Source organism: Crocodylus porosus, unplaced genomic scaffold (genome assembly GCF_001723895.1).
Source record: "Crocodylus porosus isolate Cpor-Errol unplaced genomic scaffold, CroPor_comp1, whole genome shotgun sequence".
Lineage (NCBI taxonomy): Eukaryota > Metazoa > Chordata > Crocodylia > Crocodylidae > Crocodylus > Crocodylus porosus.
In genome coordinates, this window is record NW_017728927.1 from 13,440,535 (window position 1) to 13,453,435 (window position 12,901).

Genomic DNA, 12,901 nt, shown 5'->3' on the forward strand with positions numbered 1-12,901 from the left:
CAGCTGGAAAGAGGCATATTTACTTCTCCAAGGCTAGACTTTGCTTATTAGAAAAAATTTAATTTTATCCCCATTGGACATCTGAGATATATTAAAGCCAATGCCACCTCTGACAGTGGTGAAATATTACTCACCACTGAAATGTGGTCAGTGAATTTTTACTTTTATATGTAGGGATTTTCTCTGTAACAGTTCTGTCTTGGGAATGCATAGCTGAATGAAGACGGTGAGAATATTGAGGTCAGAGTGGCCAATTAACCTTCTGATTTCAGAGGATGATTACTCAATTAATCAAGGGGGGTCAAGACCAACCAAAATGGTGGGGAAGGGTTGTAGCTGCAAAATAACAATCCCAGGACCAACTCTGGTCGTACAGTGATGAATGTGACTGAAAGTTAAAGCAGGTGGTCAGGAGATGCACAGCCTTTGCAAGCCACTGGCAGGTGCAATGCATCAGTCAGCAGGAGAGCCTCTTGCTCGTGTGGACAGGATTTTGAAGCATGCCACTTGCCTTGTCTTCCTGCAGTGATTGCTAGTTGCTTTTTATAGCAACACTTCAGTGAATGAGTTTGCACAATACATTTCCCAGGGCCCGGCGGATTCCTCTGCTGAAGCAGAGTTGGAGTGTGGGGATGGGGGTGATCTAGGATTGATTAAATAGGAAGCCTGCAGGCTTGTCTACACAAGGACAACCTGGAAATTAACTAAAGATGTGGCATCACAGTGTGTTAAGCTTCTGTCTGCATGCTTTCATTAGCTAAATCCCAAAAGGTCTCTGAAGATTTAAGCTAAAGCAAACAAAGGCTGCTGGACCTCTGCGGGAGAGTGTTCGCACTGGGGTTTGACGCACTTCAACTTCACGCCTTGAGTTAATTTGTCTGGACTCACCTGAGTGTTTCTCCATACATCTGCCTTCGGTAAACCCTCCTTCCACCCACAATGCCCTGGCAAAGTATTGCAGAGTGGCAGGGGAGGCCCAGGCTACTCTTGTGCTTCTTAAGCAGCCCGGAGGTTCAGGTGGATCAAACTGGACCTGCATTAGCACAGATCACGGATATGCCATGGCCTTTTCTGACCCAGGTGCTTGTCATTACATCTCCTCATGTATGTCTGCACTGAAGCCAGGAGATGGGATGGCAGCATGTGCAGGCAGACCAGGCTGGCTACTTTTGCTGACAAGAGCAGGAAAGAGTCTGCTCAGCCTGGGCTTCAGCTCAGGCTGCATGAGCCAGACTGGTACCCTTGGTATGTGTTCAGGCAGTTGCCTGCAGTGAAATCCATGCTGTCATGGCAGCTCTGTTACTGATACCCAAACCAGCCAAATAAAAACTAGCCTAGAGACGCCTGCCTGTGCTGCAGTTACTCCTCCAAGTGTAGTATAGGCATCATCTGAAACTGTGGGTGACAAAGAGGAGGCAGGAATTCTCCAACTGAGAGAGTCTGTGTATTTGCTGTTAAAAAGTGCAAGCCTTTTTCTAACCCTGGACTGCAGTGTTGGTGAAACAGGCTGACTGGGGAGGCATCTCAAGTGTCTATTTAAGTAAAGCCAATCTCTGTAATTAATGGGGGGATAAATCAAGGTTTAATTACTCGGAAGGCACCTTGGGTGAAAGATTCATGGTAATTGTTGTGTATCCTCTTGAAGGATTCACAGTACTGGCAGCTCCCTTTGCAGCAATAAAACACAGGGTGAGTGGCAGGCAGCCCCCGAGGGCCTCTCTTCTAGGGACTAGTCCAGTTAAGGCAGCAAATAGAAAGAGACAGTAGTGCTCTTCAGGCTTTTTGTAACAATAAAAGCCCCTTCCCCAAGTCTTAGGGGATTGCTAGACAGTGTGACAATTTGAGACCGAAGCACTTACAGTCAAATCAAGTGTGCATTGAAGAAGATTTCCCCAGTTATTGTCTTCTGTCACACATGTTTCCATACAGTAGTATTTGCAACAGCTTTTTTGTTTTCCTGCTCAGAAACTTATCCCTTTTTCTTGGGCTCTCTAGAGGAAATGGAAACTGAAGAGGGGAAGAGTGTAGCTTTGAATGTTGTAGCTTATTTTTAAAAGATGAACCAAGCAAAAGACAAATCCAGCCCTTGTGGAATTTGTCTGTTTCTTCAGATCCCAGTTTAACATCTTTTATTGACCCTAAAATATGCAGCTCAACTGTGGGTTATCCTTGCTTGGCTGCGGGAGAGCCCTCAGTTCATTGGATTTCTTAGACACTGCTTGCTTGTTCTTTTTCCTATTGGGGTAACCCTTGCATCTCACCTGGCTTAGCTAACTTCATAAATAAGGTGCAAGTCCCACTTGGTGGTTATGTAACATAACAAAATGCCTTCTCCCTTCCCTTCCCTCTCCACATCCCTGCCTCTCTCCTTAGAGCTTAAGAAGCAAGTGGAAAGTGCAGAACTGAAAAACCAACGGTTGAAAGAAGTTTTCCAAACCAAGATCCAGGAGTTTCGCAAGGTGTGCTACACACTGACTGGGTACCAGATTGACATCACTACTGAGAACCAGTACCGGCTCACCTCCATTTATGCTGAGCACCAAGGGGATTGCCTGCTCTTTAAAGTAAGTCTAGACTCCCCTGCTCCACCTGACTCTTTGTGTTAATAGCATGTAGCTCACAAGAATATGCTTTCCTTTTTAATTGCTAAAGAATACACTGTCAGTAGCCCTATTACACAACACTTTTCCCACGCCTTTGGCCACCTTCCTGATTTGATTACAGTGAGGAGGCAGAGGCTTCCTCATTTTCAAAAAATCTGTGAAAAGATTTTGGGTCTGTCTCATTCTTCTCATTACCACACACCTGAGTAAATTGGGAAAAACTTAACTGAAGCCAGTGGAGTTGCACAAGAGTTTAAAAAAAAATGTAGGTAGGAATCTAGGCTTGGATCTCGCCTTTTTCTGCCATCAGTGATATGTACTGGAGCAGTTTCTTCTTACCCTCTGTGTGCCAGAGGAATATATGAACACAAGGCTCATCTTCCTAACCAGGAGAGGTCCTCACCCACTGAGGTAAGGGTCCAGTAATCCCATCTGCTCCTCTGTTTCAGGCTGTTCTTTGTTCAAACTGGGCTTTCTCCTAGAGCTAGCACATATGGCCTGAAGGAAGTTCTGACAATGGAGGCTCATCAAAGTATTAAACACGTTAGAGCTGTATGGTAAAAGATCTCAGTTACACAGGATGAGAGATGGTTGTTAGTTCAGAAACCATCATGCTCTTTACATTCATTTAGTCCAGATTAATTAGAATGCAAAAAAACCTGCCAAAGTCAGCTACAGATGCAAGTCCCCTGCATTCATCGTTCCTCTTTTGCAATTACCTTTGAAACTCTGGAGCACTCAAACTTTATAGTTAGTTGGAGCAGGGTTTCTGAGTAGCTTTCTGGCATAAAAAATAGTAGCTGAGTACAGGCATAAGAGGTGAAGGCTATTTGTACTCTCCTGGCTAATAAAAGTTGTTTTTTTAATGACTTCCAGTGGGGATTGTTTATGATAAGGTCTTCCAACGGATCATAATGTTAATCACACTGTCTTCTCTTTTCTGTTCTAAAACTCACTTCTTTGAGGATCCTTTTAAACAACAGTCTAGGTAAAATTAAGAAAATGGGAACATGTGAAACCATCAGTCAGGCAAACTCCAGCCTGTGTCTGTCATCACTTCCTGTTCTTGTTTTAACTCCAGTGGTATTCTCTTTGGGACAGGGTCTCATCCTTATTTGTGCTGTGGGGTGTTGAAAGCATGGACAGATAATAACCATCATTTCCTACTCTAGACCAGGTTAAGTGCCGTAGTGGTCTGGCTGAATGGTTTAGGGTGGAGCAGAGATTTGATGGGCACTGCCTTCCTTGTGTGTCTGTTATCTCTGAGGGTAAAAACAGTTCAATTTGAGTCAGTTCTGATTCACCTGAGTCACAACCTGGGAACAAAACAGCCCTGCACACATTCAGCATATCCATGAAATGAATAGCAGTTAACTTGAATTAGCTGTGGTTGTCCCAGGAAAAGTGTTATCACATCCTTCACAGGGACAAGGGCTTGTAGCCTGTAGGATCCCAAGGTAAAAGTCTTTGTCCCTGATGACATCTGAGGTCTGTTTTTTCCCTGAGAGAGCTGAGGTGTTATATCAGCCTTATCAAACTATTTAGTTGTATACTTACATTGGAATTACATTTGATGCTATCTACTTTATTTCTCTATATAGTAAAATAGCTGTCTTCCCAAGTATACACTTCTCCTATCATGAAATTTAGGAGGGTTTTTGTTTTGTTTTAACTTCTGTTTTTATTATTCCATTCTAAACTGTAAAGTCACATAATCAGAAGTGAAGAGTTAAAAGCAGACTCCCATTTCCCCCAGTGTCTCATTGCTGGCTGGAAGAGCAAACAGATAGCACCTTGGTCTGCTCAGCAAGTGCAAACAGCCCAAGTTTACAGTGCAAGCAGGAGCACTTCCCCTTTCTCAATGGCAGCCATAATTAGCACTTAAAATCATATCTGCTTCCAGCTGATCCCACTAGGGTATGTGTCTCATTTGCAGGAAGGATGAGGATGCCTGAGGAGTTCAGTAGGAGAGGCAGAAGTGCAAGCAGAAGCTAGAAAAGTTTGGCTTCAGCAGACTTAATGCCACATACAGAGTATGGAGTGCTGGGGTCTTATTTCTTTAGGTAATGAGACCGGTAGATTCTTGTTACTACACATTAGAAAACTTACCAACAGAAAGGGTCTAAGGGTTAAAGTAAGACAGCAGCTAAGAGGCTTGGTTGAACTAAGATAAGGCCAAGTGTAGTAAAATGCTTGTGTTTATGGGCTTCTGATTATGTCCTGTTGCCTCCTGCATTAGCCGGGAAAGAAAAAGAACACAGGGCATGCTTGGCACATCAGAGAAACCATTCCTAGTTCCTCCCCCTCCCCGCTTGTGCATTTTCAGGAAGTGCCTGAAAGCATTAGACAGCGAAGATGGAGCAATGAAGGCAGCTTTCGCGCCTCTGGAATCCTGCATTCAAACATGCTTGTCACAAGGTGAATGAAGTTTGACTCATCCTCGCACTGAGTCATCTTTTGTCTGCATCAGCCCCAGTTCCATCCACCTTAGTCCAACCTGCAGCCCATTCAGTAAGGAAGGCAGGGGTGGTAATAACAGCAGTGTTACAGGCTGGTCTGGGCTGAACGCACCAGCCAGCTGCATATGTAAAGGTTACACGCTGCCCACCTGAATTAAGCCTGGCCGGCATTGTTGTTCATTTTCCTCCAGTAGTACCAAGTTTGACTTGCGTTGTCCAAATAAACAGATCAGCTGCTGAAGCGTGATAACTGAGCACAAGTTCTTATCTTTATCTCTAAATACCGCACCTCCCTCACTTAAGGTTTCCTTCCCAAGAGTTTCCCCAGTACTAAATTCAGTGTCGCCAAAGTGAGCGGTGGAAGTTTAGAGTTCCTGCTTTTGCAGGAAGTGCCTTCATGGAACCATCTCCACGAGCGGATCGATCGTGTTGTAGGATTGCCATACCTGTCTCGCCTCACCTCTCAAAGCCGAGGGATCGGTTGTCTTTATACAAGAAGAGCAGATGTGCTGATAGGTGCTCCAACTACAAAATATTATTCTCTTTCCATGTCTTTTCTTAACCAATTGCACCCCCAAAGCGTCTGGTCACGATTAAGAGCAAAGTATACGCAACAGATTCTTCTTTGGCTGAGTCCAGGCTGCTGATGCCTGTGCACGCCTGAAGATGCAGATTATTGATTCTCAGTGGGGCTGTATGTTTAGCCTGTAGACTCTTTGAGCCAGAGCCGACTGTGGATGTTCTGCCTGCTTTTCATTTACCTGAAGAGGTGACAAAGCAGGAAACGCTGCTTGTATTCATGCCGTTCGTGCAGTTTATGGAACAGGTTCTATGTAATTAAACCAAACAAGTCCCTTGGCATTTTACAAGCTTCTGCAGCTTGCCCATAAACTTTAGGGTATGTTTCAGTAGCACTGTTGGTGGCATTTAATTTTCTGTAAGACTTTAAGCGTCAGATATGCAAGAGTAGCTACTATGATGTAGCTGAAGGTACCTGAAAAAAGTGCTGTGTATTTCCAATCAACGGATGCCTGTTTCCAAAATGCTTAGTATGCTGTAATTACAAATCAACTCAAATTAAGTGGAGAGTGGTGCTGGACCACACAAAGCAGCAGTGAAAGAGTTAAATTGGAATGGTGTGATATGAAAAGTAGAGCCCATATCCCCAAATGAATACTGAATTCCAATGAATCCTTTATCAATATTTATTGGAGATCCCTCTGGACACAACAGATGAGCTCATCAAGTCGAAGGATATTACAATGATTTCAGAACCCCTGTGTTTGAGAGTGCGTAGGCAGAAAGGCACATCTCAAACTTCACAGCTCGCATGGTCTCGCTCGCTCTTTCTATTCTCTGTATTTTTTTTTTTAATTAAATGCTGTGGAATGTCAAGTACAGACTCCTCACCAGGATTTTAGTTCAGATGATTTTGCGGATGGTAATACATTACAATTACCGAGTTACTTGGCAGCTTCATATTCTATTACGGTTGCTGGTTCATTAGATACTTTAGTTTGTAATACATATTCTTTGCATTCTGCGTAAGTGCCTGGAATATATATCTCATCAAAGCAGCCCAAAGTGAGATACCTAAGCTGTACTCATTTTATTTAGTTCTTTCATTTTCCAACCCCCATGAAAACTTACCAGTTTCTCTACAACAATTATATGTTAGAGATGCCTGTTTAAAGTAAAATCAGATATGAAATGACCAAGAGAGCACCCATAATTCAGTTTAGTTGACATTGTTTTAAGCTGGAGTGTAGGTGAAGATGCAATATTTGGGCATGCATGTAGCATGATATTGAACCCAGTCTTTGGATGGATCCTAATCAAAGAGTAGAGGGCTAGAGGAGGGCAATGAAAATGGTTAGAGGAAGAGAGGTACGAAAGAGGCATACAAAATAAAGAATAGCGTAGGGAAATTATGTACCATTTTTAATAGCCCAAGAACATGGGACTGATCCAAGAAGTTGAAAGTCAATACCTTTAACACCAATGAAGGGAAATATTTTGCTACACAATGCAAAAGTTAACTTGTGGAAGCAGCTGCTACAAACTACCCTTGGAAGTCAAGAGTTGAGTTGGCTTCCGAACAGGGTTAGACTAGACCAATGAGTATACTCACATTTACACTAAGTAGGAAAACTGGGAAGTGTAAAACCATTTGTTTCAGGGCAGAAGGCAGTCTCTAACTAAGAAAGCTAGAAAGAAGCTCCCCTTGTAGATAGGCTATTGCAGAATGATCTGTGACATGGGTTCTTGCACCTTGCTCTGAAGCCTCTGGTACTGGTTTCTGTGGTTGACAGGCTGCTGGGCTGGACAGGCCATTGGCCTGAGTCCTCATGAAATGTTCTGTATTCCTGTGTGCAATCTGAGTGATTACCTTGCTGGCTGTCAGCGCCTGTGCTTGGTCAATAATGGAAGGACTGCCTCCTCTAATCATCCTTGGGTCCTATTGTCTTGATAAGCAAATTAAACCTTCTAATTTTTCCATTAGCATTGTGAGGTTATGTTCCTGAGCTGTTAAATACTCATGGCTGAAAGGCTGAATTTAGATAGCCTGTTAGCTGGTTGTTCACTCTTATGTTCTGCATCCTCGGAGTCCAGTCCTCCAGGCTGTAATGCTCTCTGCCTGGTTCCACTACTTAGCCATGATTTTCTTTCCTGGTGCAATTACCCAGCGCAAGCCCTGCTCCCAGAAATGATGCACTGGGAATCATCCCAGGTTGAATCTCACATGGCTTGAAGGAATCTCCCCAAAATTTTAGACAGCAGATGCGAACAGAAGCCATTGTGCAAAGGAGATGCAGACGGGGCTGGCACAGTTTACTGCAAAATATAACCTTTATTGGTGTCCAGTCAGAGTGGGTTGCATGTAGTCATAAAACCAACAGCTTTTTTTCCCCGCTTTTTGCAGCCTGTTAAATTAACAGCCAGTGTGCGCACTGAGTCTTTGATTCATGGTTGTTTAAGGAGCTATGTAAAGGACTGACTTTGAAGATACATAAAGAGGAACTGTTGTTGTAAAACTTGAAGGCAATCTGAAGAGGTAATGCATGCTTCTCATGTGCTTAACTATTGTTTACAGCGGCAGAATGAATGACGGAATGAATAAAGACCTCCGCCATTTAGGGGACCGCTGATGTTACGGGGAAGCACAGAAAGGACAGACATAAGCTGGATGTTAATTATTGGTGGGGAGTGTTGAAAGAAAAAAGTATTTATGATCTAACTAACGGCTCTCGGAGGGGAGCAGCTACTGGAATTTAATAGAAATGTCTGCACTGTTGCACCTCTGCCTGTTTCCTCCTCCCACTCCGTTCTCAGAGCATTTCCCCTCTCTTGCATACTGCTCATTACATTAAAGGATGATCTATATTATTTGCTTAGAGGTTTGACACCTGTATCCCAGGTCAGTAGCTTCTCCAGCATCGTAGGCCTAATACCAACTTCTCATCATTTTTACCTCTCTCAGCATTTATATTAATGCTGGTGCGTGTGCAATAAGGAGATTTCCTCCTTTTTGATGCGCATTTGTAGCAGGAGCCTGGACCGGCTTAGATGCTCTAGGTAGGTCACATAAAGTCTTATTGATTGATTGTTTCTGCCGTGTTCAAAAAGCTGTATGTTTCCATGTAGATGGATGTAACCCCTTGGCAGGTAGGTTAATAGAATCTCTCATTACAAAGCAAAAATATAAACCAAGACAAAATTACTAAGAGTCACAATGGTAACATTGCAGGCATGAATCATAGCAAAAGTGAACTAGACTCCATATGTACTGAGTGAGGGAGCCCCAGGTGAATTGTGCCTTCTAAAATGCTGTTACTGAAGTTGTGATGTCATACCAGCAGTTATATATGCCACGTGTTACACAAACCCTACCTACCCAAATGTATGAGTTTATCTACCTACCTATCTATCTATCACTCATACATTCCTACAACTCCTATATACCTGTACCATTTGTCATCACTCTATCCTTCATTATCAGAGATCAGAGGGGAACAGAAAAAAATGCTACAGATCACCTCGTATAGCTCTTCTTTGTGTAAAAACAGCTTCCTGTCCACCTACCTCTTTCTTCTTCACAGCCTCAAAGACCTCGTTCACCTCTCCTGTAGCGCCTGCTGGCTCTTATGGTGTCTCTAAAATCAGTATTGGAGGGGGGTGTATGTGCAGGGTGGATTGGAGGATCGCAGGCCTCAGGAAGAAGTAGTAGCTCCCTCATCCTTCCTTGCAGAAAAAAATAAAGCAAAAATAGGACTGCCCAACTTTGAAGTTTTCAGGGGCCTCACACCTTATGGGCTGCACCAGCAGGGCCACAAGCCACCTGGGCTGCCTGCCCCACCTTCTTCCCGTCTCCCCTCCCCTGCACCATGTTATGCTCTAACCCTCACTCCAGCTTCCTAGGCAGAGGCTCCCTAGACGTCAGGAGCCCTTGGCCCTGCAAACTGTGCAGTGCCATGCCACGCCACACCGCACCATGCCACCCCATTCTCTGCAAGCCACAAGTTGGACAGCCCTGCTCTAAAGCTGCCCTTTATCTGCTACCCAGGTGTGTGTGGAGTTTGCAAGACTGTGTGTTTAGCTAAAGAGACCTGAAAAATACTAGCATTCAGGGGCCATTTGGAAAAAATGAAAAGCTATGGGCAGGGGGGGAAGGGGGAACGGAGGGGAATTATTTTGAAAAGTTTCTTCTGACAAAGATATTTTATTGTTGGCCTAGAAATTGTAAAGGGAAGTTCAGTTACTCTGCGAAGAGTTAGTTGAGGGGAAGTGGAATACAACCATTTAAGTATGCAAGAGGGAATTGTAGTCCTTCGTTAGTGTAGGTCAGGGCTGTCCAACCGCTGAGCGACTAGAGATCCTTGGGCTTCATGCTACAGGTCTCCTGTGCTGTGCTATGCCACACAGGTGACCCTGGGTCCCATGGGGCATGCCACCCTGCCCCACCCCTGGGAGCTGCAGCAGGAGAGCAATGAGGGGAGCAGCTCCCAAACTGGGGGCCTGACTTGGACCCACCCGGTGTAGATCTCAGTGCTACCTTACTTCTGAAGTCTCAACATGAGCAGTGTAACAAGTGGATCTGTCCCAGTGTTTGGGCTTCCTTGTCACGTGCGGCTGCAGATGGCACGAGCTGTCGGGTTACAGAAGCTTTGCATCTGCCCATACACATTCAGCGTGCTGGTTACTTCTCTGAACTCACTGGCAAAGTAAAGTATCCTCGAGGAGCATGTTCTAGCTGTTTGTTTCTTTTTGTCTCTCTGCCTCCTCCTCCTCCCCCCTCCCTTTCCTCCTCTTCGCACTCAATGAGTCTTGAGAGTAGAAAGAAATCACCATTTTGATAGAGTGCTGTTCTTCCCGCAGCCGTCTTGCACTCTTGCACACACAATCAAAAGTAACAATGGAGCTCATCGGTGGAGCAGACCAGGCAGCGAGAGATTGATTAGAGATTGCGGGCCTGCGTTAACTTCTCATTCTTGCTAATTGCCTGTTATTTTATTTTCATATTTTGCTCCCCGTTTCCCTGGACAGGTTTCTGAGCATTTTGTTCCCGCTCAGCTCCGAGAAGCACATGCCAGTTTTTTTTGCAGGCGTGATGCCTTCCTGCCAAATGAGCTACATTCGAATTGCTTCAAAGGTCAGCGAGGAACTTTTTTGGTCTCTGTAATCAACAGCTCTAAAACAGGATCTGTCAGGCAATCTGTTGGTGTTATACAAACGGGTCAGGGATTTAAACCCTGACATCTCATTTTGCTTCAGCCCCCGTCCCTGCCTCTGTTCCATCTTGGCACAGAGCTTAAATTCTTGCTACTGTCTTCATCTTGCTCTGCTCATTTCACGCTTTATCTCATGACGCGGTCTCTGTCTCGCTACATATGCTCCTTCCCTAAATTTTCCTTCCTGCTGGCAGAGTCTTAAGTGTGTAGCTGATTTGTTTTTCTTTTTCGTCCACTTGGAGCTCCCAAAGAACAGCAGGATTCAGAGGAGAAACTAGCACAAGACACTCCTTTTGGTGCAGAGCTCTTCTAGGAGAAGAATAGTCTAGTGATTAAGATGCTAATCCAGGTCATGGGAGACCTGGGTGCAAGTCTTTGCGCTGCCATAGAGAAGCCACTTCAATCTCCAGGCCTCAGTCCTCATCGGTACAGTGGGAATAAGCGTATTACCCAACTCCCAGGAATGCTGCGAGGATTCTTTCGGTGCTTAGAAAGTGCAGTGATGGCAGGTTGTTAATGGTAGCAGTGTCTTCCCACACCCAGTGATGGAGCTTGTGCCTAATGCAAAGCAAAGGGCATGGACGCAGGCTTTTGAAGCATCTGGGGTTTTATTTGCTGGTGCAGTGTAGGGGACTAGGTTCGTTAAGGTTTCTCTCGGCCTAAGAATGGCTGCTGTGTTAAAGCATGGGTAGTTACACAGCCCTTGCTGTGAAACCCATTTGCAGGGGACCATCTGGTCAATCAGTAGCATGGGATCCCTCCCTGTGCTCTGGCTCTTTAATCTTTCCTTGTTGGCCTCTGTGCCGTATAATCTTTTCTTGTTGGCCACTGAGCTGAGTTCCCAAGGGCCTGTGTCGCAGCTTACCCAGGCCCTACTGGCAGCAGCTTATGGATGGCGCTGTTGATCTCTGCAGTACTGTCATGCTCCCGGCATGAGCTCTGTGCTCTTTCTCCCACCCTGGGCTGAACTCTTTCTTTTGGCAAAGCAACCATTTAAAAAACTGGGCAGCTTCCAAGTTGTCCGTGTACAGTCTGCATTCAGCCACTGAGGCACAGCAGGCAGCATTCGCACTGACCTTCTGCAGTCAAATGGGCACTGCAGATATCAGCTGGCCCTGCTGAAGGACACCTGTCCCCTCCAGCAGCTGTTGCCCCCACTTCTACCACAACAATAATTAACCTAATAACTAAGGGTGCGGGCAGATGCTGCCTTTGAAAGCTTCAAAGGTTAAGCCTTTGGAGTGCTCCATCAGTGGCTGAAACACTCTAAAAAATTTTTTTTAAATACCTGTTTGAATGAGGTATGGTTTGGAAGTGCTTTGCTGCTTCTGATGTGTCTATATGCATGGAGTATGATGGGACCCCTGTGTCCCACAGCAGCCCCCTCCCCCTCCCTAGGGCCTTCTGGCCATGAGACCCCTGCGCCCTTGCTACTCTACCAGGCCTAGAGTGCATTTATAAGTTGCCTGTGAGAGAGAAGTGGTTGTCTAATGGTTGGGGCAGGGGACTGGGAGGAAAGACTCTTGAATTCGGTGCCCATCTCTGCTGTTTTACAGCTGTGTGACATCGGAGTAGATCACCTTGGCGTTGATGCCTATCTTCCTGGGGTCATCTGATCTCAGCGGTCTTTCCTGCCCAAGTGCAGGGGGGCTGGACCCAATGATCTGTAAGGTCCCTTCCAGCCCCTAACATCTGTGAAACTTAACCTTCCCATTCCCCCCACACATTCAGGATCGTATCATTCATGTACTTCTCTTAAGGGCTTGGAAGCTTAATCGCATGTATAGCAGTTAAAAAATCTAGGGTGCAGCTACACCAAATGCTTTTACTGTTGGTGCAACACCCCAGTTCTTAGCGCTGCTCTCAGCTGACCTGGGGTTGAGGCTTGTTGGTGGATTCATGTGAAGAGGTCTACCCATGCGGGAGGGTTTTTGTCCAGTTGCTTGGGGGTTTAATTTATTTGTTTTTGTTTCTGTTTTGCACCTTCCACCGGCTCTAAATTCACAGCATTCATTTTTAATCCTCTGTAGTTTAAAAGGTTATTCCGGTTGGAGTTGTGTGATTGGCTCACTTGAAGGGAAAGGAGAGGACTCCAAGACAGGGTTTGGGA

At 45.1% G+C, this 12,901-nt stretch overlaps 1 protein-coding gene across 4 annotated transcripts in view; it reads left to right on the forward strand.

The window, feature by feature from the left end:
* MAD1L1 (MAD1 mitotic arrest deficient like 1) overlaps positions 1-12,901 on the forward strand; it is a 490,537-nt gene that overhangs the window by 371,183 nt on the left and 106,453 nt on the right. For all 4 annotated transcript variants that reach the window (XM_019542036.1, XM_019542039.1, XM_019542038.1 and 1 more), the window contains one exon: positions 2,374-2,564. In XM_019542036.1, the coding sequence (XP_019397581.1) occupies positions 2,374-2,564 (191 nt within the window). The remainder of the gene's footprint in view (positions 1-2,373; positions 2,565-12,901) is intronic.